We start from the raw sequence: 25,243 nt of genomic DNA, 5'->3' as shown, positions 1-25,243 counted from the left end.
CCGCGACGGCCACCCTCCTCTTCGTGCGGTGACGCGTAGTCTTAATCGGCGGGATGATGACGACGTTCTCTCGTGACTTCCCCAAATTCACGTTTGCGTGCGCGTATTCTCGATGAAATGCTGATGAAACTCGTGTAGGACGGGATTGCTCGTGTCGGGTGAATGTAGATCTGCGAGGATGCTCCTTGTCGCGCGGCGCCCGGGCAGCCCCTGTCACACATGACTTGGTACGGCCCAGGAAGCGACCCTGCTCCTCCTCCTCCTCCTCCTCCTCCTCCTCTTCATCATCATTACCATCATCATCATCCCCTTCGCCGCCTCAAGCACGCACAGACGCGATGGCAACCCAATCGACTGGTTCTCACCTTTGCGATCGCCGCGTTCCACCGCGCTGAGGGTCCCGTTCGTCACCGGCTGTTTGGATCGGCGCCTGGCTGGCAGGTACGTGCTCTATGATGATGATGATGATGTTGTTTGTGCCTTCTCTTCATTGCCGAGTCTTCATATTTGATGTCAAATGGGTGCGCGCGGGGGGCGGGGCTCAGACCAGCACAAATGAGCTTTTTAACCACGTGGAATTACACGCAGGACTGATAACCCGCGTATAGCCGTCAAGGTGGCGGTATAGACATTGGATGTCAAATCCAAATTTGAAAAATTCCGACTCCCAACATGGCCTTTCAGCAAACGTGCGCGAGCGATGGCTGCTCCGGTTCAGTGGGCAGTCAAGAAGGCATTCTTGCAGAATCTCTACCTTCAGTTTATCAATCTGTTCCCTCCTAATCTGCTCCTAGGACTGCACGATTATTTTGGTCAGTATTGAAATCGCCGTTATTCATCGTGTTTGAGCAAACATGTCTTTTTATTGCCCTTTCTTTAAACAAGCTGTAAATAAACAAGACTTGATACTTAAAATTAAGAATAATCAACTAAAATAAATAAAGACCATTTTTAAAAAAAATCACCCAAGACATGGCAAAAACTTGGCACGCAGGGCAACACAGCTAACTTACTTGCTGATTGCAAACCAGTGAAGAAAAACCAATCACATTATTTACTTTGAAGCAAATTTTAATCAGTTAGCAGCCAAAATGTCATTTTCGGACATTTCAAATGTCAAACAAATCAAGATTAGGTCAAACACTATTCGGGGGAAATGAAAAAGCAACTCCTGGCAGCCGCTTGACCCGGTTCATCCCCAGTTCTATTGCACGGTGACCTCGTTGTGGCATGTTAGCGCGCTAACGCTAAGCTCTGCGTTGTAGATGGTGTACACGCGGGCCAATACGGCGGCCATGGAGCGCGCGCTCTCCGCGCCGGCATTCTCGTACCCGACGTCCTTCAATTATTCGGAGACGGGGAACGGCACGGTGCCCTCCGGCTTGGGCGACGCCCCGCCCGCCACCGCCGGGCCGAACGGCGCGGGCCAGTCCCGGTCGACGCGGCACGGGCTGACGTCGGGCGAGGTGGCGGCGCTGTCGCTGGCTTTCGGCGCCGTGTGGCTGGTGTCGGTGGTGGGCAACGCGTTGGTGTGCCTGGTGATCCGGCGCAGCCGGCGCACGCAGTCCACTACTAACTACTTTGTGGTGGCCATGGCCTGCGCTGACCTGCTCCTGAGCGCGGGCAGCGCTCCCCTGGTCCTGGCGCAGGTGGCCTGGGGCCACTGGCCGCCGAGCGCGGCGGCGTGCGCGGCGGCCCGCTACGTGCAGCACCTTTGCCCCGGCGTGCAGGCGTACGTCTTGCTGTCCATCTCGGTGGATCGCTTCTACACCATCGTCTACCCGCTCAGCTTCAAGGTGTCCCGCGAAAAGGCCAAGAAGATGATCCTGGCCTCGTGTTTGCTGGACGCCGCCCTGGCGGCGCCGTGCATCTACTTCTACGGCGGCGGCGACGGCCGGCATTGCCGCTTCTTCCTGCCCAATAGCCGGGGCGGCGTCTGCTACGCCGCCGCGCACCTCCTCCTGGGCTTGGCGCTCCCGGCGGGGGTCATCACGTTCTTTTACCGGCGAGTGGTCCGCCACATCTGGAGGTTTGGCGCCGACGGCCACGCGGTGCGGCGCACCATGAACACGGTCCCTCGCGCCAAGGTGAAAACAATCAAGATGTTCCTGGTGCTCAACTGGCTCTTCTTCGTCACCTGGACGCCCTTCTACCTGGCGCAGCTGTGGCACCCGCGGGAGAAGGACGAGGAGGAGGGCGGCCGCCGCTCCCTGCTCCTCTTCGCCACCGTGGCCTGGATCTCCTTCAGCTCGGCCGCATCCAAGCCCACCTTGTACTCGGTCTATAACGCCAACTTCCGGCGCGGCATGCGTGAAACCTTCTGCATGTCTTCCGTCAAGTGTTACCGTAGCAACGCCTACACCATCACCGCCAGCTCGCGATTGGCCAAGAAGAACTACGTAGGCGTGGCGGAGGCGCCCGCCAAAGATTCTGCGTGCCACGGCTTCGAGTGCCACGCCAAAGACCAGAAGAAAGTGGCCTGGAGCGCCCACAACACCTTCGTGTAGCCAGATGATCCCGGCCACGGGCGGCTCGCCGGGCGACGCGTTTTGGAACCTTTCTGCCTCTTTTGCTTTTCGGTCAGGACCGCCGAAGGGCGGGCTGAAATGACCGTTTGAAAAATCCGTTGGGTAAATGCTGGAAAGCAGGCTTTTGGTGCACCAAAATGCCCGGGTGACCTGGAAGGTTTGCAGCAACGGCGGGGGTGCCGAATGCGCTTTTCTTTCCAACAGAGAGCCCACTCGGAACAAAACGCTGATTTGACCGCTTTTGGTCGGTGGAACCGGCCGGAGTTTGCCCGGTGCCCGCATCCATGATCACAGCTTGCCGATTGCGTCTGTCTTTTGTCAACACTTTATTGGTCACGACAAAAAAAAAAAAAAAAAAAAAAAAAGCTTCACTGACTCATGAAACGCTTCCTTTGACCGTCTGCCTCCACATTGAAGAATATGGAAGTTCATTAGGAAGCATCTGTTTATGTATGCATAGTAGGCAATGGATACAATTTTGCAATATTCCAAAATGCATATTTGGGGTTTGTAAATTGTCTTTTTGTATTATTAACTTTGTGCCTGCGACTTTTTTTTTTTAATAAATTTTTGCGTCTTAGCTTTCAGGAGTAAATAATAATCTGTCAGCATAACTTATTGACAAACATGAGGAAGCCCTGCATCAAAGCAAACCAGCAATAAATACATAGCACACCTTGACAACACTTACAACATAAACATTCCTCTTTGTTGAACAGCGACAAATGTCAATCTCTTTGTCTCATACGGAAAGACAACACTGGTCCCTAATGGAAGGCGAACTATGCTTCAGGATGAAGTCGCGGTAAGAACACAACGCCGGTCTAACTCTTCTTGCTGGCCAACAAGTCGATACCTTGACTGCGCCAGCCGCCAATGCATTTCACAAAGTGAGTTTTCGGACCATCGTCGTGAAAAGCACACGTGGGACACTTACCCTGCGTCTGACGTAGATTCAGGGGAGCTCAAACTTGATTGCAATTCTGTCAAAAAGCACAAAAATAGAAACCCACAGCAAAAAACCCCAACAGAACATGACAACGCTATTATTTATGGTTATGTTAAATACTGTTGAAATATGTGCAGTACTGACTTGTAAAATGTGAGCATCATAAGCCGATTGCCACGTTCATGTTGTCGCCATGGAAACATCATTTCCAGGGGAATAAAGACAACCGGAATACATCCGCGCGCGATTAAGAATCCTGTCAACTGCCCCCCAGTGAGTGAGTGTGTGTGTGTGTGTGTGTGTGTGAAAGGGGATTTACATGACACACACACAATGTAATCATCTCCCTTGGGTGTCACAAATACTCCCACTCACCCTCACCCACTACCCTTCTTCTGTTTCCACACATTCAAGCGTACACACAAACATGCACACAAACACCCACACGCACACATGCAAACAATCCGTGCATACATCCGTGATTCACATACTTGAATTAGTTAAAAATCAACAAAAAAACAATGAATTTGACTTTTTATATATGTTCTCTTTAACAAAACCGTCACGGCAATGTGTGTGCATGTGTGTGTGTGTGAATTTTCACGTTTGCTTCAACTCAGTAGTGTGAGAAAGTTAAAGCTTGACTGACCAATTGCCCTTGGACAGGAAGTGGTGTTTATCCCCAGCAGCATGCGCATGCACGCACGCACGCAGACACGCATTCAAGTTTTGTGTCCATGTTGCAATGACCTCAAACATGACCTTTTCCCTCCGTGAAACTATCTGGAACGATGAGTTTAAGGCATGCAGTTCATCATTTAGCCACAGCACGGCGACAAACATCCATCCATCCATCCATCTTCTACCGCTGTCTTCCGGGGTCGGGTCGCGGGGGCAGCAGCTTGAGCAAGGAAGACCAGACTTCCCTCTCCCCGGCCACCTCATCCAACTCTTCCGGAAGGATCCCCAGGAGCTCCCAGGCTAGGGGAAAGCGAAAAACGTGTTTTCTCCTCACCGCGAGAGGTCACCAATGATTAACATTTGATTTGTTTCAGTGTTTTATTGACGATCTGTAAATAATTTTAAAAAATTCTCTTTCTTACGCCTCTTACCATCTAAAAACATATTATTCTGGCGAGAGTTGTTATTAAAAATTGCGGGCAATGAGACACTAAAAGTCAGTCTTAATTTGTGAACCGGAAACAAACATCGTTTATTTTGAAAGCACTTCCGTGACTCGCTACGCTTAAGGGTTCATTGACCGACGCGCGGGGGCGCTCCAAGCCAGGCGTGAGGAGCAGGAGGAGGCGGGGGAAGCGTCTTCATCTTCGTCACCTTCACCACCATCGCCCACAATTCCACACGCTAGTTCCTTCGGTTCCGTACAGCGAGAGCTCGTGGCTGGTCACTCCGCGGACGAAATCTCCTTGCAGAGCTACTCCCACGACGCAGTCCGACCGGCCACGGCGGTGTGGAAAACAAAACCTTAAGTGGAGCTTCTCACCACTCGTTTTTTTTTCCCCTGGGAATGTTATTTAAGTTGTTTCCCCACAGCAGGATGTAAACAATTGCCAAGTTTCTCGCCGCTTTGACATCGTTCGGAAGTAGCAAAGCCACGGGACGCCGGTGCGAGGGTAGGTCAACATTTAAAGTTTACTTTTTTTTTTCGTCGACTTTTGTGACCGCCAGGAAATAGTCTGTCGGTTTCGAAAAGGTGCCTTGCCGAGCGTCACTCCAATTCGGTGTCCGGTTGACCCACGGAACAAACGTTTGGACGCTCCATCAACCGGGGCGAGTTTAGGCTCTATCGGGTCGCATTCGACCTTTGAACTGCATTGAGTGAGCCGTCACGGTGATCTTTTTGAAGAACTTTCGAGGACGGTCGCTGTTAGATTTGTTGGAAGGAGTGGTTGCTTTCAACGTGCTTTTGTTATGGTTTACCTGGGATGTGGCAGGGAGCGAACTTTGACACCAATCCCTAAAGGTTTGCTTTGGGTGTGTTGATCATGTGCATTGCGCCAACCTGATGTGCAGGCGCCTCGCCTGCTGTTTAACTAGGCGACCTAGATGCGAGGCTGTTTTCATAGAGAGTCTGGCACGAGGGGGACGGGTGGAATGTATCTGGGACCAATCAGTACGCTGAACATCTGGAGCCTCTCAGCTCGGCTCAGCTCAGCTCAGCTCAGCTCAGCTCCGTGGCCCGATCCTGTTGAGCAAGTCTGCGAAAGCCAACACCTCTCGTTTGAAAAACCTTACAGGAACAGCACGCTGCCACATACTCCAAATCTCCCTCAAAAATCATGCAAAGATTGCAAGTTAGACCAAATGAGGACTGTCTTTTTTCGAGCTTCACAGGGCAGCGAAACACATTTGATATCATTACATCTCAAGACCGATAGTGATGTTAATCCAAAGTATTTCTTGTATTGACGATTCCCTTGCCAACACGGGGTGCTTTGGCTTTTTAAATGATCTGTAATTCTTTGTGGTCAGCTGGGGGGATTTCCAGTTCTTAAAGTTAGTCATGGGAAAATGAAGCCTCGTGAAGCACTTGTTACATTCGGGAGTCAGAAAATGTCATATTCGTGGCTTTCAATCAAAGCGCCGGCCTTTAGGAAGAACCGGAGCAATGTGCTCCCTCCCGCTGTATTTTTCTTCTTTTTTTTTTATTCCTGGAAGTGACTCATGCGGTGACAATTCGGCATCACGCAGTTGTTTTTAAACTCCTGTGACAACATGAGAAAAATGATGCAAGATTTCCCAAACGTTTTTCTTTGGTTTGCGATGACTCATGAAAGAAGTCTCTGGCGTTCTGGCAAGCGGAATGCGGCCAACGGCAAACCTGTCTCGGTGGAATGTTGTGATTGACGAAGTGTCAGTCGCGCGTTCTTCGCGATTGTCAAACAGCGGGAGGCCAGCCAACCCACTTCTGATGAGAACGTTTTCTGATTTTTATTTATTTATTCATTTCCGCTCACATCCAAATGTATCTTTATATCACAAGAATAATTTTGCGGCGCTGCCGGTGGTCCTGCCGGTTCTCGAAGCGGCCGGCCGGACTGCAAATGCGCTTGAAGAAGCATGAGAGGGAACACTTGAGAGTTTTGTCCACTGGCGTCAGCCACAGGAAGCCAGTCGGTCACAAGGTCACGAAGGTCACGGGGGGGGGGGGGGGGGACTGTAGAACATTTCTGCACACTTGCAAGGCATTTTTTAGCCTTCGAGTTGAAACGCATGTACTAGAGAGACAAACCGCATGCGAAGCAAAGTCGCCGTGCTGCAAGTATGACTAGTTAAGGTCTGTAAGTAGAATTTGCTAATGTCAACGCTGTTGCTAGTGGCATAAAAAGGGAGGTGTGAGATCGCTGGCCTTAGTGTGTGCGTGTTTGCACATCAGCGAGTATCAACACTGTTTGGTTTTCTTGCAAACGTTCGAAGGTTGTGTTTACCTGTGAAAACAGTAGCGCTTGTGACCTTCTACCCCGTGAGTGTGTGTTTTCATCTGTGTTTTTTGTCGGGCTGTCACGATCGAATCTTTTCAAAATGGATTGTCTCATGAAATCGTCGAATAAAACAAAAGACATATGAACGGATTCATTTTACAGCTCAGGTGTGTTTCGAAAACGGTGGCGCAAACATGTTTCCGGCCGAGCTCGGAGGCGAAGCGAGTTGGCCGACCGGATTTTGACGTTGACTTCCCCGACTTGGTTGAATTTTTCCCAGGTCGTGGCGTACGTGAGAAAGGATGTGTGATTGAGACCCTCTGATTGTTTTGTGCGCGTGCACGTATGCATTAGGTGCGTGTATGTCTGTGTGTCAGCGTACGCATGTGAAATAACAGACCTCTGCAGTGTCTTGTAATTGCACAATCTCATCAACCCCCTCGTGGTGTCTCTCCTTCTCTCCTGTCTGATGTTGGCGCACCCACACATGCCACCGCAGCTCGCTGACGCTAATTGCAAACGTGTTCCCTGTCAGCGGATAAAAGATTGCCATTTTTGCAGCGTTCCCCAGCTGCAAAAGTACTAAGCTGTCAGAAAGGACGGAAAATGAAGGCGGGGAGTTACACACACACACACACACACACACACACACACAGGCCCAATTTAGCAAAGCGTGCTCATTAAAGCAAACATTTGTGTCAGTGTTGAGATGTTTGAGAAAAGCGCCATTGTTGAAGAAGGAGCAGCTTGCGGCAGGATTGAGGGATTATTTCAGGCCGAGGCCGGCGTCGTCATCCGCGTGGGAACGTGAAAAATAAGGGAAACGACAAATCTCAGACAGGAAGCGGAAGGCTCGGGGCCGGCTCGGGGCCGGCTCGGGGCCGGCTCGGGGCCGGCTCGGGGCCGGCCGTCGTTTTCGAGCCGTCGACCTGACATCAGTGTTGGATTTGCCAAGCCTCACGGAGTGCCGCCTCCACCTCCACCTCCACCGTGTCTTTCTCGCTACTAGCCACTTGAGTTTGTCGTCACAGTGGAGGTCGCCTGTAGGCCGGTCAGCAAATACGCAAACCCCGCCTCCAGCGAAAAATACCCCAAAAGCAGAAATGGCAAGGAGTGAGTTGAGCCGCATTTCCCCTATAAGCCTCCTTCCTGTCCTCAAACCTCTGACTAAAAAGCGGTCTGAACCGCCTTGCCCTTCGTCTTTAATTCAGTCGAAAAGCGGCGCCGGTCTCGAATCCAAAGCGATTCCCAACTGGAATTTCCTTTGGCGCTCACTTGCATCGCATGGCCTCTGATAAATGCGCCTTTTCCTCGGCAGAATCCTCCATTCCCCTGTCCCCTCGCTAATCCGAGCTAATTCTTCTCGTTCGTCGGTGGTGGCCTTCACAGAGGAAAAATAAAAACATCGAGTCATGCGCAACAATCTGAGCTCAATGTCTGGCAAAGTGAGCATCTGGAAGGAATCATCTTCATAATGAGAAGTCTTTGTTCGAGATATGTCCAAAAAATGGCCGCCCGCATGGGGGGAAAGCCCCGCTCGCCGCCGTCTCTTTGGAATTCCGACATGACGTGGCTTAATGGAGAACACGTTTGGAGCTGACTCCGTTTTCGCTTTTGGAGCTGACTCCGTTTTCGCTTTTGCAGACGGTAGTGCTTTCGAGTTCAAATGTGAATTACATTGGGGTTTATGAAATGCATTTACGTCAATGGGATGACCCCAATACGACAGAAAGACAAACTGAGTTTGGTCACGTGACACTCCTGCGTTTAAGGAAGCGGAAGACCACTGCGCAATTTGGCGTGTCTCTTTCTGACTGTACCCCTTCTTTGGCTTCCTGTTTAGCGTCCGAATTTTCCCGATTCAGATCCGAACCGGATCATTCTCAATGTAAACGCAAGCACACATTTGGAGTACTGCTCTAACCTGATACTCGGCCTGCGGTTGATGTCTCCTAGCTGCCTGGGGATAAAACACTTTGGCCACTTGAGTTGAGCCGTCTGCGTGCGCGCGTAAACACGGCGTGGCATACGGACGCGTGCGCTCATTGCACAATGGAGAGCCAGCATATGGCGCTTTGAGATACTAGCGAGACGTTTTTTGTCAGAAGTGCTGCCAAGCCGATGCCTGCTGCGCTTGTGGAGGGGAAAAGCGTCCTCTCGAATGAAGTGCTTGTTTATTTGGAAAAATGGCATTTTTCCCAATTTTTAAGGAGTATGGATTCTTCCTGGAGTTTGAAAAAGATCCTTTAATTGCATTAAATTCAAGTGTGGATTTGCCATTGTAACATGTTTTTCTGAAGTTATGCGTTCCTGTTGTGGATGAGATTGGATTGTGATGTTTGTTTTTCCTTTTTGTGTGTCAGGAGGGCGACTTCCTTCATGTCACCGGAGCTCATCCGGCACAAAAAGTGAGCAGGTGAGTGGCATTTATTCTCAGTAAGCGCCCCCGCGTCCACAAATGATACGCTTTTCTTCTCCCGCGGCCCTTTTTTCCCGTCTTTTGCTTTCTTTTTTTTCTGCCTGTCACGTCTTGCTCGGATCACTTTTCACTTTCCCGCACCGAAGGTTCCCACGAGCGCCATTGGCTGTTTGTTTTGGCGAGCTCAACACGCTGTCAGTGTGCGTGTGTGCGTGTGTGTGTGTGGTGAGGCAGAGAGGGCGAACGGGTTAATTGGCGGCTCGGGGGATTTTTCCTGCAAGAGTCCCGGGCTAAACGCCTCAAATATCAGCTAATTACCGATAATTCATCTCGGCTGGACTTGGAATTTTTGAGGTACTGCAGGTCTTGCTATCTAACTACGTTGAAGTGAGTTGGGAAGGGCTGTTTGGACACAAGTAGTGCTCAGCGCCATCTTTTGACATTGCTCTCAATGAACTATGTTGAAATGAATCCAGGAATTTCATTTAGGCAAATGTGGAGCTCTGCCACGTTGTCATGCTCCAAAGTCAAATTCCCAAGGTCTAGTTCCTCCTCACTTAGATGCTAGAAAATATTCCGAAAGATGACAACTAGACTTTTTTTTTTTTAGGGGGGGGACTGATCAAAATGTGCATTTTTCCAAATCAATTTTGTCCAATGTGTTTGCCTCTAAAGTTGAAAGTGCAGTCTCAGCAAAAGTGCAAACATGTTTTTTTGTTTTAATGCTTGTCTCATCCCAGCGACTCGCCGCTGTGATCTGCGTGTGTCCCGCCGCCGGCTGCCAAGCGGCATTAAAGCGTGTCGGCGCCGCCTAATGTGCATTTGTGCGCGTGTGTCATTTTCAAAATGTTCCCACAAGAACGGGCCCACTTGGCGCATGGGCCGACCGGCGGCTGGAAGGCAAAAAAGCGCATATAATAAACATGAAAAATGATAACTAGGAATGATTTTCAATTGCGTTTAAGCAATGAACAGTCCACCTGCTAGCGGCCTGAGGCGGGACTAGACGAACGCCCGCGAAGATTCATTTTGGGACGGTGACGCGAGCTCAAATCGCCCCCCCGCGGGGAATCGTTGCAAATGGCCAGGCGTACCCGGAAAGCGGGAAAAGAAGAACGGAGGAAGCGAGCGGGAAAACGGCGAGAAGGACCGAGGCTTTCCAGGCCCGCCAGCCGTCGCGTTAATGATTCATTATGAGCCGGCAGGGAATTCCGGTTTGGAATAAAGCTGAAAAAACAAAACGTGGCAAAGGTGCAAGCTGGATTGGCGGTAGCGCGGCCGCTTTGGGCTGATTTTCGGGCGTCTTTTGACCTTCTGGACGGGATTTCAGGCAGTGGAAAATATGCATTAAAGCCAAATGGAAGCTCGGCGGGGATTTCAAGAACGAGGCCGCATTGACTGTGTTTGTTTATTGATCATAATATTGATTTATGGATCAAAAGGCATCTTGCGGCTGGAGTCAGATAATCAAAAGCGCTTTTCAAAAAAGCCTCTTCCCCGCTCCCTCGCAGGCTGCCGCTTTAATCTGCCGGATCGGTTTCATCTCTCGGTTCATCCCCAGCCTTCGCTCCCTCCAAATTAAATTCCTCTGCCTGCCTGCCTGCCTGCCTGCCTGCCTGCCTGCCTGCCCGCCTTTTTTTTTTGACTGGAAAGAACATTCACCTTAAATGTCTTGAAAGGAATCCAAGCTTGCGTGTTTTGTCAAAATGTACTGGAGAATGAGCAAAATAATCATTTCGTTGCCCTTCTGGCCCAACAAGCTACCCAATAGGATGCGTCTGTCCTTCCTGTCCCAAAGTATTGTTTTTTTTAACAACATCACTGGAAAAAGGAACTGGTTGGTCCGTTTCAAGTTTGCGTGGAAAACAGTCAAATCGAGTCAACGCTGAATTTCAACTTGAAGTCGTAATAGCGAGTGTGTGTGTGACTTAGTGTGAGAGTGAGCACGTGTGTGTTGTTGTAACCTATCACCAATTAGCAGCAGGACGCCTGAGTGCCGCCTCCAAGGCACTCTGCGAATAATGGCGTCTAAGAGTGTGTGTGCGTGCACCCACAGGCAGCTTGCCATGCCTGACTGTGTTAATTATGTAAATTGGTCATTAGGAAGCCCTATGTCACCCACATGGAACACACACACACACACGCACGGGCCGGAGCGGCTGCAAAATGAGGTCAGCAGCAAAGGAGAGGTTTTCAGAGAAATTTGGGAGTGAAGCGTAACAGGCAGAAAAACAACGAAAGTTCAAAATGAGCTTCATGGTTGGAAGATATGCACGTGAATCCGATTTTTTTTTTTTTTTGTCAATTCCCTGCGGAATGCTCTTCCAGTTTGAGGTTCTCATTTTTCTCATTTTGCCATAAGTGGCCGCATGTGTTTTGGAAAGGCTCGAACTGTCCCTCGCGAAAGTCCCGCCCAATGTTGTTTGAAGCAACAAGCCCCCGGATCGTCCCCGCCCCCGCCCCGCCGAGGTCACGACCTTCTAAGAAGGCTCCCTCGGGAAGTTGTTGACGGCCATCCACACAGGAAGCGGGCTTCCTCTCTTCTCCGTCCCGAGCGCATTCCTCAAGCCTTGCGACCTTTGGGTGTGACGCATCCATGCTTTTACTCCCTTTTCTTGCTATTTTTTTGCTTCGTCCCGATCTCTTGCAAGCGCCGCGCGCCGCTGCTTTTTGCGCGGACAAAAAGTGCCATCTGGGCGAAACCGAGGCTTGCCGCATTTGACGAAAGTCGCATTTCTTGTGTGATTTGGCTGAGGAGAATCTTTGCTTGAGCGCGCGTGCGTTTTGCACGGGTGAGCCCTAACCCGCCGCTTGATGTTTTCCGAGTGGCTTCTCCACCTCCCTCCCTTTCATGTCGGGGACCCCCGCCTCGCCGCACGTCTCGTTTTTACCGCTAGCTCAGCTACAAATCTCCGGTGAGATTTATAGCAAACCGGCTCATGAGCATTCAGCAAATGACATTGTCGTAGACCCGCGCAAACGCACCGAAGATCCCCTCACTTTAAAGTCTGTCTTTATGATTAAGCGATTCGTTTATTGCGGCGTATTTATTTGAAAGTATCTTCACCTAACGCCGTTTGTGTGTCCTCGCCCAAGGTCACATTGGAAGGCAAAATTGATGGTGAGGCTTCTAGAAAAAAAATAGAACATTTGAATATAATTCCAATCTGCACCGTCACGATAAGGCCACGGGCCCGCACGCCGAGGCGCGCTGCGTGCTAGATGAGGAGAAAAGCTTTTGGTCTGCTTGACTTTTCGTAGGCGCTACAGATAAACCTTCCTCCTAATCTGATTGGGTAATGGATCAGCACATTGTCCACATGAGAAGTGGCACTTTGGCACAGCCTTTTCGCTCTTCCCCCAGGGGCGGAAAAGGCGGCGCAAGAATTTTCTGCCGTAAGCGTAAAGTTTGACAAGCTGATCTTGGGTGGTGGGGGTGGAGAGAGGGGGTCGCAAGCGCGGGTCCGCCTGTGTCGCCCCTTTGTCCCGGCAGCTGGCTTGCCCCTTTGTGCCCGGCCAAGTTGTTATCCCATGGTACCATTGTGCTGCCTGCGACGTATTAATTTCATGCTTCATGTCATTCGGGATTGGGGCACGTCCTTTTCTCTCGCAGCGACCGCGGAAGCGCGTCACGAGGCTTTGGCCGATGCAAAGTATGAAAAAATGCCGCGCGAGCTCCCGTGAGACCATGCACCTAATGAAGTGGCTGGTGTGTTTTGTATATTTGCAGCACCATGAGGATGTTTGTGTTTAACAGCCACAGGAGGCCGCCATAATTAAGCTCCGCTACGTCGGCGGCCCCTTCGCTAAGCGTCCCTCTGTCGGCTTGTTCGGCATGCGAAAAACGCTCATTGGGCAACTTCTTGAAAAGCTTCCGTCGGTGTGCGGTTTTGCCAAGAAAAGGCCATCTCTTTACGGTTTTGTTTGTTTTTCAGCAGCGGCGATGGAGCGCCACTGGGCGTGGCCCTTGGCGGTGACGGCGGCGTTCCTCTGCGCGTCCTGCGCCAAGAACCCAGAGTTTGTGTCCGACACGCTCATCAACAACGTGGTCCAGGACCCGCGCGGGGGCCGGCTGTACCTGGGCGCCGTCAACGCCCTTTACCAGCTGTCGCCCGACCTGCTGGTGGAAGCTCAGGTGGAGACGGGGCCCCGGCGGGACAACCGGCAGTGCACGCCGCCCATCACGGACGCCTGCGAGGACGCCCTCCAGACGGACAACCACAACAAGCTCCTTCTGGTGCACGCCGCCCGGGACAGGCTGGTGGTGTGCGGCAGCATCTTCAGGGGCATCTGCTCGCTCAGGAACCTGAGCAACGTGGAGGACGTTATCTACTTCAGTGACAGCAAGGGCGAGAAGTCCTACGTGGTGAGCACCGAGGAGAGCGTCTCGGTGGTTGGCGTCATGTCCTACTTCACCAAGGATAGAGACAACTTCACCGTCTTCATGGTGAGGAGCAAATCCGGAAAGTCGCGGCTGACTGATATTCCCGAAATCGCCGCGTAAACCCTCATCCCGGCTAGGTGGCGAAAGGTTACGGCAGCCACGACAGCACCAAGCTGATCTCCACCCGCATCCTGCGGGACTACGGCGAGTGGAACATCTTCGAGAACATCGTGGACGCCTCGGCCGTGCAGGCCAACCCCTTCGTGTTGCGCTACCTGCATGACTTCCGCTTCGCCTTCAAGGACGGCGGATTCGTCTACTTCCTCTTCTCACGCACCCTTGGCGTGCAGGATACCAAGAACTTCACCTTCATCTCGCGGATGTGCGAGGACGACCAGAGCTACTACTCGTACACCGAGCTGCAGCTCAACTGCAGCGCCGCGAACAAGTTCAATAAAGTTCAGGTAGCATCGACAACCGCGACCCCCCAAAAATGTTATCGTTCAACCTCTTGGGGCGCCCCATTTGTGGCTCTTTCCTCGAGCCCATTCCATAGTGATTGGAGTTTTTTTTTTTTTTTTAAGTTTGTTTTCCTTGAAACGTTGACCTACTCGGACGGTGTTGTTGGTCTTCCTGCCCCTGCAGGCTGCCTACGTCACCACGCCAGGCGAGGTTCTGGCTCAGAATCTGACCAGACCCGGCACGTACGGATCCGTCCTGGCTTCCGACAAGGTTCTCTTCGTCACCTTCACCTCTGACGATGACCCGAGCACCTCGGCCATGTGTAGGTCTTGCGTCGCGAACGCCGAGTTCCAAAGTGGCGGAATTGTGGACCTGAGCGGAATGCGCCTCACCTTTGTCAGGCATGTACCCCCTACGCGCCATCAACAGCAAGTTGCTGGAGATCATCGGCGCCTGCTACAGCGACGGAGGCCTTATCCACAACAGTCCGGCCGTCTACTCGCCGTACTCCGCCAAGTCGGGCGACGTGTGCAGCAGGTCCAATCAGGTAGACCTTTGCCATTTCCCAAGCCTTCGCCGAAATGCCCCGATTGCTCTCGCGTTGCAACCCGAGCGCTTTTTTTCCCGCGCTTTCTCTGAGCTCAGCACAACATGGTGGTGAAGTACAAGTGCGGCGCCGAGTTCCTGCCGTCGCCTCTGGCCAGCAAGGCCGGCGTGGCGCTGGTGGCCGAGCCCTCCTTGGCGCGCAAGGGCGTCATGACCGCTGTGGCCGTGGCCGTGGAGATGGGCCACACCGTGGCCTTCTTGGGCACCGCCAACGGAGAGGTGCGTCGCCCTTGGGCAACGCGGTCGTTACGCTCATTGGGCAACTTTCTTCTCGCTCCCGTTCCGCTCCATCCTTCTCAAAGGTTACGCGCCGGTTCGCAGGTGCTGAAGTTGCATCTCTCGGCCCACCCGGAGGTTTACGGCCGCGCGTCGGGCGAAGTGACGGGCGACAAAGTCAACAAGGACCTGCTGCTGGATTCTCAACTGCAGCACTTGTACGTCACCAGCGAGAAAAAGGTGCTCCCATTTCCTTTCCTTTCCTTTCCCGACGTACGAGCGCGCCTCTCATTTGCTTGTCGTTTTTGGTCGTCGCGCCAACGGCAAACATTCATCGAGATTAGCACACATCATTTGATTTTTTTCTATTGGTTTTTCTCTGAATGTTTATGATTACCTATTACTCCAATTACGTACTGAAATATTCACCTAATGATCGCGTATTTTTGCTTCTAAAGCTTTAGAAAGTCCTTGAAATGATCTGGCGTTGTTTTCCGTTTGCTAAGTAAAAGCCGTGGTTTTTCACCGGATTCAGATCACCAAGGTTCCCGTGCAGTCTTGCCACCTGAAGACGGACTGCCGGTCCTGCATGGCCCTCAAGGATCCCTACTGCGGCTGGTGTGTTTTAGAGGGGAGGTGAGTTGGGAAAATGAAATGGGGTGCGGGAGCGGCAGGAGGCCTGAGGGTTCCGCCGGCTGCAGGTGCACCAGGAAGCGGGAGTGCAGCAGGTGGACGGAGGAGAACACCTGGCTCTGGTCACCCAATCAGCAGTGCGTGGAGATCCGGGCCTTTGACCCGCCCAACCTCAGCTGCCGCAAGACACGGCAGGTACGGCGGCGGCGCGGCCAATCGGAGCGCGCCCCGTTCACGGCCGGCCCTCTCCCAGGTGGACATCAGCATTCCCGCGCTGCCCCGGCTCAGGCAGTCGGACCGGCTGCGCTGCCTTTTCAACGCGTCCCCGAGCGACGCCGTGGCGCAGGGCGTCCCGGCCGTCGTCACCTGCTCCCTGCCGGATCCCGCCGAGATCCCCGCCGCGTCCGAGCGACAAGGTCCAGCGCGCGCCCGCCCCGCGCAAATGAGATTCAGGGGTCAAAACCAACCTCGGGGGAAAGTCCGGACATTCAAAATGAATTGTGCCGTGGCCCATAGCTAATAGGATGCATTTTGCGCGTGCGCGCAGACTACGTGTCGGTCCCGGTGAAAGTCGTGCTGAACGACAGGATCGTGGTGACGTCGGGAGAATATCGCTTCTACGACTGTGCCGCAACGGTCAGGAAGAATCCCAACACGCCGTAAGACAGCACGGACCGCTCCCAAAACGAAAAAACTTGTGAATTTTTGCACTGGCGAGCCCCGGTCTTTTCAAAACGGGCAACTGTGTGCGTCAGGTGTATTTCGTGTGTGACCAGCGAGTGGGGCTGCCAGTGGAACGCTCGCGAGCACCGATGCGGCGACACGGACGGCGCGCTGGAAGGAAGTCACATCATCGACCCTCAACAGGTTGAAGCCGCCCGCCATCTTTTTTCCACCGGTAGAGCCGCGGCACACGAGTGAGAAAGTTTGACGCGGCGCTTCCTTGTCTTCGCCAAGCCGGAGCGTTGTCCTCAGTTCGAGGCTCCGGAGCCGCGGCTCGTCCCCGTGGGCTTCGAGGTTCCCATCGGCTTCCGGGGAAGGAATCTCGACATCTACGCGGTGAGGGCGCGCTGTATCAGTATCTTGGCGGAGAAGATGTGGCCGTGAGCGTGTTTTGTTTCGTGTTGAAATATCCAACTGTGTGAGCCGAGTCAAAGGTGGGGTGTGGCGTTCAGGGTCGCAGGTTCGTGATGGGTACGGAGCTGATGAAGCAAAGCGAGGAGGAGGTCACCCAGGAGCAAGGCTCAAAGTTTAAATTCCGAGGATACCAGGTAAGGATCTCTTCCGCGTTCTCTTCCGCAACTTCCTCGGCTTTCCTTTCGGCTTGGCCCGCGATCTTCCTCCCGAGTCATCCTCGTCCTGTTTCCATCCGTTTGTCAAAAGCTACATCCATCTATTGACTTTTCTTTCTGCGTGACCGCTATTATCATTTGGATCACGTTTATTTTTCCGCTAGGAAACGCAATGGCGGTGTGACGATGCCCCCTGGTGGCTGAAATGCCGGGGTTTTATTCTTACACTTGTGGTGGAACCCACAAGTTCAGACGTCTTTTTGAGGGTCAAGACTTGCTTTTAAAAAGATAGCTCGGAATTGGATATTGCTTGACGTTAGGAATCTGTTGCGATGGTTAAGGTTACAGGAAAGAAAAGTCATGATGTGATTGGTGCTGTATGTCCCCACCATGATAGCAAAACCCTTTCCGCGCGTGTGACGGATATGTCGACCTTTGGGAGAAAACGCAGGGTCCAATCCCGAGGACGCGTGGCATTTCTCATTTTGTGTCTGCGTGCAGTTTTCGTACGACAAGCAGCAGGAGGTGAACGTTTCCTTCCACGTGATCGAACGGGACACCGAGCGCAAGATTGACAGCACGCTGACGGGTAAGCGGGCGGGGGGGGGGGGTGCCCTAATAAGGGCGCCATTGCAATGCGCGCGTGTTGCACGGCAGTGGCGGTGTACAACTGCTCGGTGGGGCGAGACGACTGCAGCCTGTGCAAAGACGCCCGGGCCAAGTACCAGTGCGTGTGGTGCGCCGCCTCCCAGGCCTGCGTCTACCGCCGCCTCTGCCCGGAGCCGCCGCCCGCCTTGTGCCCCGCGCCCCAAATCACAGACGTAAGGCGCGGCCCGCTTTGCCTTTTTTGGGTTTTCCGCCGTTTGACGCTGAGGGCCGAGGTTCGCGTGTCAGGTGGTGCCTCGCTTCGGGCCTCTCAACGGCCGCATCTCGGTGACCATCAAAGGCTCCAACATGGGCGTCAAGAAGGAGGACATCAAGCGCATCAGCGTGGCCGGCGTGGAGTGTCAACATCTGCAAGCCAAGTACTCCGTGTCCACCAGGTACCGCCGCGAGTGCTTGCTTTTAAGATGACCGCCACGAATCATTTTGGAGCTTTTTCCACCACGTTTGCGACCCGCGTCAGAATGGTCCATAGTCTCAAAGGAGGAGTCGAATACGGAAAGGCTGCGCGCTAACCGCTGAGCTGTAAAGAAAGTAAACAAGTGACGGATTGTTTTCAAGACGGGGCGGGGCCGAACGTGTGCCAATGGCGACCCCTGCCCATTGTTCGGGCCAACAAAGGCCTTTACCTGCGCTGAGCGGTAGCACAACGAAGCTAACGCTAATGCGGGAGCTAGTGTAGTCTTTCCGTCCCTGTCGAAATGTTTCTTTAGGCAAGAAAGGTCGCCGCTCATCTGTGCTTTTCTCGTTCCCGTCAGCGTGGTGTGCGAGATCGGGCCGGCCAAGCGAACGCCGCCGTTAGACATCCCGGAGGAGCCCAGCAACAGCGGCGTGGTGGAGGTGGAAGTGGATGGGGGGCGCACGGGGAGGTCTCAGGTGGTCTTCGCCTATCGGGTAAGTGTCGCAGATCGTCTCGTAATATTTTCACGGCTGCGATTAAGAGAGCCGCGTGAAATCCATATCCAGGACCCCAAACCGAGCACGGTGCATCCCGGGAAAGGTCCGGCGGCCGGCGGCACGGTCATCACCATCGGCGGCGAAGACCTGGACACGGCCACCAAAGATGACGTCAGCGTCTTGGTGGGCGGAGTTCCGTGTCAAGTGTAAGTCGCCGGTCACGCGTCGCCCGAAAGAAAAGGAAGGAAAGAAAAATGGAGTTTTTGTTCAGCCTTTCTTTCGGCAAGAACATCACGTGCAAGACGGGGCGCTACCGTGGCACCAAGGTTCCGTCGGACCCGCTGGCCGTCAAGGTGAACTACGGGCGCAACACCAGCAAGGAGGTGGCGTCGGCCTTCCAGTACGCCGACAACCCAAAGATCGCCGACTACTGGCCCAAGTCCAGCTTCGCCTGGTGAGCGCGGCGCCGGCTCTCGGTGCGGGGGGCCCGAACCGCTTTTGCCCACTGCCGTTGCTCCTTCAGCGGCGGGCGCCGCATCGTGGTGACGGGAAGCGGCTTCGATTTGATCCAGAGGGCCAGTCTGAAGGCGGTGCCCACCTCCGACGACTTCTCGCCGGAAAACGCCACCGACGAGGTAAGCGGCGGGCCGGACCCGTCCTTCCGACCGCCGGTCCGTGACGCCGGCTCCGCCCCGCGGTCAGTTTGCACAGAAGTCGCTGAGCAAGAACGACAGCGTGCTGGAGTTCCTGTCGCCGGCGGTGGTGTGGCGCGAGGGGCGCTCGCTGCGCGCCGTCCTGCATCTGGACAACGCCCGGGACGAGCTCAAGGCCTTCACGTACCACCCGGACCCGACCTTCGACCGCCTCTCCAAGACGGTCATCACCGAGACCGGAGTCATCATCGTGACCGTGAGCGCCGCCGCCCGGATTTCCCGCGCGGCCGGGCGGTCGCCAGCCGGAGGCACAACCGTTGTGCTTGTTGCGAGCGCAGGGCCGAGGCTTCGCCAAGGCCATGACGGCCGCGGAGGCGCAGGCCTTCGTCGGGGACGCCGCCTGCAACGTCAGCATACTTCAGGTCAGAGAGAAAAGACGTCAGCATTGGGCTCATTTCCAGTGCACGTCCCAGATTATCCAAGTCACTTTTTTTTCTTCTGTTTTGACTCTGAAAATGCATGGTCATTTGTTATGGCCGCGCGTACGGCGCGTTCCAAGTGCACTATGCATGGGGAAACGCGGCATCTTGTGACGCGACGCCCCCTTGTGGATGCGCGCAGGACGACAAGTTGATCCTGGACGCTCCGTCGTCTCAGCCCCGCGCTCGATCCAAACGGCAGCGGCGAGACGCCGCCAACGACCCGCTGGAGCTGGTGGTAGGTGAAGGCCCGCGGGCACGCGCGCACGTCGTCCTCCGGCGTCACGCGCCTGGCGGTCCAGGTGAAGTTCGGCCACGGCGAGTGGATGGTGGGCTCGGTCTACTACGCCCGGAAGGAGGACATCCCTCTGGCCATCATCATCCCAGCGGTGCTGGTGCCCATGCTGCTCTTCGTCGCCATCTCCGTCTACTGCTACAGGCGAGCGCCGCCATCGCCGCGTCGTGGCGGCCGCCGGCTCACTTCCTGTTTGCGCGCGGCCGCAGGAGGAAGAGTCGGCAGGCCGAGCGCGAGTACGAGAAGGTCAGGCATCAGCTGGAGAATTTGGAGGAGAGCGTGAGGGACCGTTGCAAGAAGGAGTTCACCGGTCAGTGTACTTGCTCTGGCCACGCCGCTGGCTTCCTTCGCCTTGACTCGCGTCCTTTTTCCCGCCGCCTTTGCTTCAGACCTGGTGATGGAGATGGAGGACCACACGAGCGAGCCGAGCGAGGCGCGCATCCCCTTCCTGGACTACAAGACCTACACGGAGCGTAACCTTTTCCTCCCCTCGGAAGACGGCGCCTCCGGCTGGGCGGCGCCGGCCGGCCGCGTGCACGTGCCGGAGTCCCGCAGGGCCATCGTGGCGCAGGCCCTCAACCAGTTCTCCAACCTTCTCAACAGCAAGCCCTTCCTCATCAACGTGAGTGATAGCTTCTGAAAGCGCGGCGCCGGGCGTGTCCCCATCCGCCAAAAGGTCCGCTTTGAGCGTTCGAATGAGTTGCTTTGAAAGCCCCTCCCGAGCCCGTGGGCCCACGTCGTCTTTGGTCGGCCCGGCGCAAGCAAACTCCTTTCTCAGTTCATCCACACGCTGGAGAGCCGGGCCGACTTCAACGCGCGCGCCCGCGGCGATTTCGCCTCCCTCCTGACGGTGGCGCTGCACGGCAAGCTGGTCTACTACACGGACATCACCAGGACGCTGCTCCTGGAGCTCATCGACGAGCACGTGCACAACAAGAACCCCAAGCTCATGCTCAGGAGGTCGGCCGAGCCGTCCGCGTCGTTTCTTCTTTCGCCTCCGAATAACCCCCCCCGCCCCGCCGCAGGTCCGAGACGGTGGTGGAGAGGATGCTGTGCAACTGGATGTCCGTCTGCCTCTACCAGTTCCTCAGGGTGAAGCGCTCGCGCTCGCACGCACGCTTTGCTCCTTAGCTCGTGCACCGTCGCTGTAAATACGCGTCGGCGTCGTGCAGGACAGCGCCGGCGAGCCGCTCTACAAGCTCTTCAAGGCGCTCAAGCATCAGGTGGAGAAAGGGCCGGTGGACGCCAAGGCGAAGAAGGCCAAATACACGCTCAACGACACGGGGCTTCTGGGAGACGACGTGGAGTATTCCGTGCTGGTCGGTCCGCGCCCGAAAAAACAAAAGCCGATTCAAAGTGTTTGAAACGACAGCCGTAAGGGTTCTCGTGCAAATCCCCGTAACGGGCTGGTGAAAGTTAGCGTAGCGGTCGCGTCAGCAGGAACGGCGCGCAGTCTTTTCCTTGATGTTTTTATAGTCAGACCGCAATTTGAAAATGACTGTTTTTTATTTTACTCTAGACGCTGCAGGTGATGGTGCACGGGGAAGGTCCAGACGTGACGCCCGTTAAGGTGCTCAACTGCGACACCATTTCCCAGGTGAGCCGCGCCGCATTGGACCTTCGACCCAGGATGGAGGGACTCACTGGGATTCTCGGGCCGAGCGCATAGGTGAAGGAGAAGATCATCGATCAAGTGTACAGGAATCTTCCCTACTCGCAAAGGCCAAAGGTGGAGAGCGTGGCCTTGGGTAAGCGCGCGCGCACACTCCCACCCGTCCTGTCGGCCAGCGATCGATATTTACCGCGGGTCCAGAGTGGCGTCCCGGCTCCACGGGTCAGATTTTGTCCGACCTGGACCTGACGTCGCAGAAGGAGGGACGCCGGAAGAGACTCAACACTTTGGCTCATTATAACGTAAGCGTACCCAGCGTACGTGCGCCGGCGTCGCGGCGCCGCTCTCGACGGTGACCGGGACCTCGGGGGCCCCCCGCAGGTTCGGGACAACGCCACGCTGGTCCTGTCCAAGGTTTTGCACGCTCAGTCCTTCCACCAGCATCCGGACGGCGCCGAAGAACGTAAGCGCGCCGACGGCCGCGCGTGCCCGCGCGCCGAAGCTAACGCCGCCGCCGCGGCGCCAGGCAACGCCCTGCTGGAGGACGACGACACCTTCCACCTGGTGCGAGCGGCCGACGAGCTGGACGAGGTCAAGTCCAAGCGGGGCGGCGCGAAGGACAAGTCCATGACCAAGGCCATCACCGAGATCTACTTGACGCGCCTGCTGTCCGTCAAGGCACGTCGCCGCGAACGGAACGGACCGGGCCGCCGCCGTCGGGGCTGACGTTACCGTGGCCGCTTCTCAGGGCACGCTTCAGCAGTTCGTGGACGACTTCTTCCGCAGCGTCCTGTGCTCCAGCGCCGCCGTGCCGCCCGCCGTCAAGTACTTCTTCGACTTCCTGGACGAGCAGGCGCTGCGCCACGACAACGTGGACGAGGAGACGCTGCACATCTGGAAGACCAACAGGTGCGAGCGCCGCCGCGTCCGCCGCGTCCGCCGCGTCCGTCTTTCTGGGCGGCCCTGACTCGGGGTGACCCGCTCCCCAGCTTGCCGCTGCGCTTCTGGGTCAACATCCTGCGCAACCCGCACTTCATCTTGGACGTGCACGTGAGCGAGGTGGTGGACGCCTCGCTGCACGTCATCGCGCAGACCTTCATGGACGCCTGCACCAAGACGGAGCACAAACTGAGCCGGGTAGGCCGCGCCGCATTGGGGCCGGGCCGGGCCGGGCCGGCTCGGGCCAACGTCCGCCGCCGTTTCCCCGCAGGAGTCGCCCAGCAACAAGCTGCTCTACGCCAAGGAGATCTCCAGCTACAAGAAGATGGTGGACGAGTGAGTGGCACGCGCATTCAAAGGCTTTTGAGGCGCACGCCAACGTCCCGCTTTTTTTTTCTCCCATTCAGTTACTACCGAGGAATCCGCCAGATGGTCCCCGTCAGCGACCAGGACATGAACACGTACCTCGCCGAGGTGTCCAGGGTATGTCCGCCCGCCCGCCCGCCCGCCTGCTGGCGTGCCAAGCGCGCCTTGACTCCAGCGTGCTTGTGCGCAGCAACACACGGAGCAGCTGAACACGCAGCTGGCCTTGCATCAGCTGTACCACTACGCCAGCAAATACTACGACGCGGTGAGGACCGGCCCGGCTCGGCTCCGCCTCCGCGGCTCGCCGCTCGCTCCTCTCACCATTCCCACCCTTCCAGATCATCCGGTCCCTGGACGAAGACCCGGCGGCCCAGAACCGACAGCTGACGCTCAGGCTGCAGCAGATCGCCGCCGCCCTGGAGAACAAAGTGACGGACCTGTGAAGCGTCCCGCCGGGACACGTCATTCGTCTTTTTCGTTTTTTTTTATTTTAACCACTTCTTGGACCGTTGGAGGCCTTTCACATGAAGTCAAAAGGTCCGCTCTTCCGGAGAATTTTTAGGTTGAATGAGCTGACAAAAGACCCGTTGGAGATCTTTTTACACATGCACTATTTGCTCCTTTTTTTTTTTAATCCGCTCTCTGGTACTAGCTTATTGTACTTTTTTTTTATTAACATGGAAATGTGAAGCTTTGCTCGAGGTTCTGATATTCAGACGCATTTAGGAGCTCTTGGTGCACATTTGTTAGGTTTTCTGGCTCGTCGAAGCAGGCTAACACGGCTAACGTGTTTGTGTGACCCCCCCACGACCTCATTTACGTGAAGACACCGTTTTTTTTTGCCACCGTGGAGTGCCTTGAAGAAAAGACGCTAACTGGTCTCCAATGTGGACACAACTTGAATGTGAAGGGACAATAAAGAAAGTGGTACGGACGTGGACAACACAGCCCCGCCGATTGATTAGAAGGTGTGCACAAGATACAAATGAATGTTTTTTTTGTTTTTTCCTGGACATTTGTCTCATCAAATGAAGCCCACCTTGTCCAGAAGGCTGAAGACCAAGGATGTTGCCTGTTGCTCGTCTTAATCATGGGAATGACATCACTTTTTTCCCCCCTCCTTTTTTCGTGACCACAAAACAGTATTTTGTTGCCACATTGTAGTATTATACACAAATGAGTATTTGTGTGCAAATATCCCCCCCCACCCCACCCACCCACACACACACCCCCTCTCGTATCTTCCCTGATGACTTATTTAGGTACTAAAAGCATTTAGATGGACTTAAAGGGCACAAGATGCACTCTTGAGAGCCCCAAATTAGCCAGTAAATCTGGAGATTGTGAGTGGCGGACGCCGATTCCCGGTGATCATCAATAAAATCGAAATGTTTTCACAGATACCGGTCTTGCGATCTGAGTGAACTCCTCTTCCTCCTGTCCTCGCCTCATTTTCAGCCCCCTCCATCTCTGCTCTCCTCTATTCGCAAGAATTGGCAAGTTCATCGGCTCCTCTCAGCCATGCCGAGAGCATTCGAGGTGAGAACACGGCACATCGTTGCTAGGGGAGTAAAAGGGGGCCCACGTTAAATGTGACTCAAAGTGCTGCTTTACTCCATGGTTTAATTACCCCCAATAGTGAGTAACGGCAGGTGTTGCCCTCTGCTGGTGCAAATAAAATCAACAAGCTGTCCACTAAAATAAAAATGACGCGGAAGACATTTGTGAGAGTCTGCCATGGCTCTATAATAATAATTACAAAAATGTATACGTGTATATTACTGCAAAGCGAGGTATTACTTTTGAGCTCCCAAAAGACATATTCAATACGACGATATCCAATTTAAACGACGCGACAATAACTTTTCTTGAATAACTCAATTCTTATGCGGGGAACGTGCGTGGAAACAAAATCGGAAAGTGCACATTAATAAGCTGAAAAAAATCAAGGATTGAACGAAAGTATCCTGCTCTTCATAGTTGAATCAAAGTTCAACACGTTTTAGATGCCTTTGCATACCACAGGAGGGCGCTCGTGTAGTACTATTTGAGGATAACCGACTTCTCCGTAATTTAACGGTTGCGTCATTTTTTCAAATGGCTTTTTTAAAAGCCATTGTTGCTGGCAACGGAATTTTGGCCTCATCACTGCTTTCGTTTGAATTTTAAGTAAGATTTGCGTATGTCATCTATAAAGTGGTTAAAAAATCACCCGTGTGTGGATTAAATCGAGCAAGTCCGCTTTAACACTGGTCTTCGCGTGAGGTTTCTTGGCGTCTCGCCCGGTTAATTTGACAGCCATAATAGTGAGCGAAATCTCTGTCCTATTACCAAAACACTGCGCCAATCCGTCTACAGTTCACGGCTGTGAAATAATTTGACAAAGCACGTCGAATGACAGGGACTG

The 25,243-nt window shown here is 54.1% G+C and overlaps 2 protein-coding genes across 3 annotated transcripts; both read left to right on the top strand.

The window, feature by feature from the left end:
* The first annotated feature begins 7 nt into the window (after positions 1 to 7).
* On the top strand, positions 8 to 3,108 carry gpr19 (G protein-coupled receptor 19). The gene is made up of 2 exons (XM_088406862.1): positions 8 to 441; positions 1,266 to 3,108. Exons 1-2 carry the CDS (start codon positions 220 to 222, stop codon positions 2,505 to 2,507), a joined length of 1,464 nt encoding a protein of 487 aa, XP_088262988.1. The 5' UTR covers positions 8 to 219; the 3' UTR covers positions 2,508 to 3,108.
* Positions 3,109 to 4,831: 1,723 nt separating this feature from the next.
* On the top strand, positions 4,832 to 24,237 carry LOC148405301 (plexin-B2-like). Of its 2 annotated transcripts, none has more exons than XM_088406403.1 (42): positions 4,832 to 5,111; positions 9,284 to 9,336; positions 13,278 to 13,786; positions 13,861 to 14,187; positions 14,369 to 14,507; positions 14,587 to 14,732; positions 14,831 to 15,010; positions 15,113 to 15,247; positions 15,543 to 15,643; positions 15,709 to 15,835; positions 15,894 to 16,056; positions 16,188 to 16,299; positions 16,396 to 16,507; positions 16,598 to 16,699; positions 16,816 to 16,911; positions 17,434 to 17,521; positions 17,590 to 17,753; positions 17,827 to 17,975; positions 18,354 to 18,489; positions 18,562 to 18,698; positions 18,764 to 18,946; positions 19,016 to 19,127; positions 19,195 to 19,401; positions 19,484 to 19,567; positions 19,767 to 19,862; positions 19,927 to 20,063; positions 20,129 to 20,229; positions 20,309 to 20,541; positions 20,698 to 20,879; positions 20,945 to 21,011; positions 21,092 to 21,238; positions 21,439 to 21,516; positions 21,589 to 21,667; positions 21,733 to 21,833; positions 21,913 to 21,994; positions 22,058 to 22,209; positions 22,280 to 22,440; positions 22,521 to 22,668; positions 22,742 to 22,806; positions 22,878 to 22,953; positions 23,027 to 23,101; positions 23,175 to 24,237. In XM_088406403.1, the coding sequence occupies exons 3-42, from the start codon at positions 13,283 to 13,285 to the stop codon at positions 23,277 to 23,279; spliced, it is 5,589 nt and encodes a 1,862-aa protein (XP_088262529.1). In that variant the 5' UTR covers positions 4,832 to 5,111; positions 9,284 to 9,336; positions 13,278 to 13,282; the 3' UTR covers positions 23,280 to 24,237. The 2 variants fall into 2 exon arrangements, with proteins under 2 accessions (XP_088262529.1, XP_088262528.1); XM_088406402.1 differs by having other exon boundaries at positions 13,275 to 13,786.
* Positions 24,238 to 25,243: the final 1,006 nt, after the last annotated feature.

Source organism: Hippichthys cyanospilos, chromosome 22, assembly GCF_059441005.1.
Source record: "Hippichthys cyanospilos isolate Australia breed blue-spotted pipefish chromosome 22, RoL_Hcya_1.0, whole genome shotgun sequence".
In the NCBI taxonomy this organism is placed as follows: domain Eukaryota; kingdom Metazoa; phylum Chordata; class Actinopteri; order Syngnathiformes; family Syngnathidae; genus Hippichthys; species Hippichthys cyanospilos.
This window is presented reverse-complemented; position numbering and strand designations above follow the sequence as displayed.

Coding starts and splice junctions, on each gene's coding strand:
- LOC148405301 (XM_088406403.1), top strand. CDS start 13,283: ATGGAGCGCCACTGGGCGTGGCCCTTGGCGGTGACGGCGGCGTTCCTC. Junction 19,402..19,483: donor CCGGAGTCATCATCGTGACC/GTGAGCGCCGCC, acceptor TTGCGAGCGCAG/GGCCGAGGCTTCGCCAAGGC. Junction 22,669..22,741: donor CGGAGCACAAACTGAGCCGG/GTAGGCCGCGCC, acceptor GTTTCCCCGCAG/GAGTCGCCCAGCAACAAGCT.
- gpr19 (XM_088406862.1), top strand. CDS start 220: ATGACTTGGTACGGCCCAGGAAGCGACCCTGCTCCTCCTCCTCCTCCT. Junction 442..1,265: donor GATCGGCGCCTGGCTGGCAG/GTACGTGCTCTA, acceptor TCTGCGTTGTAG/ATGGTGTACACGCGGGCCAA.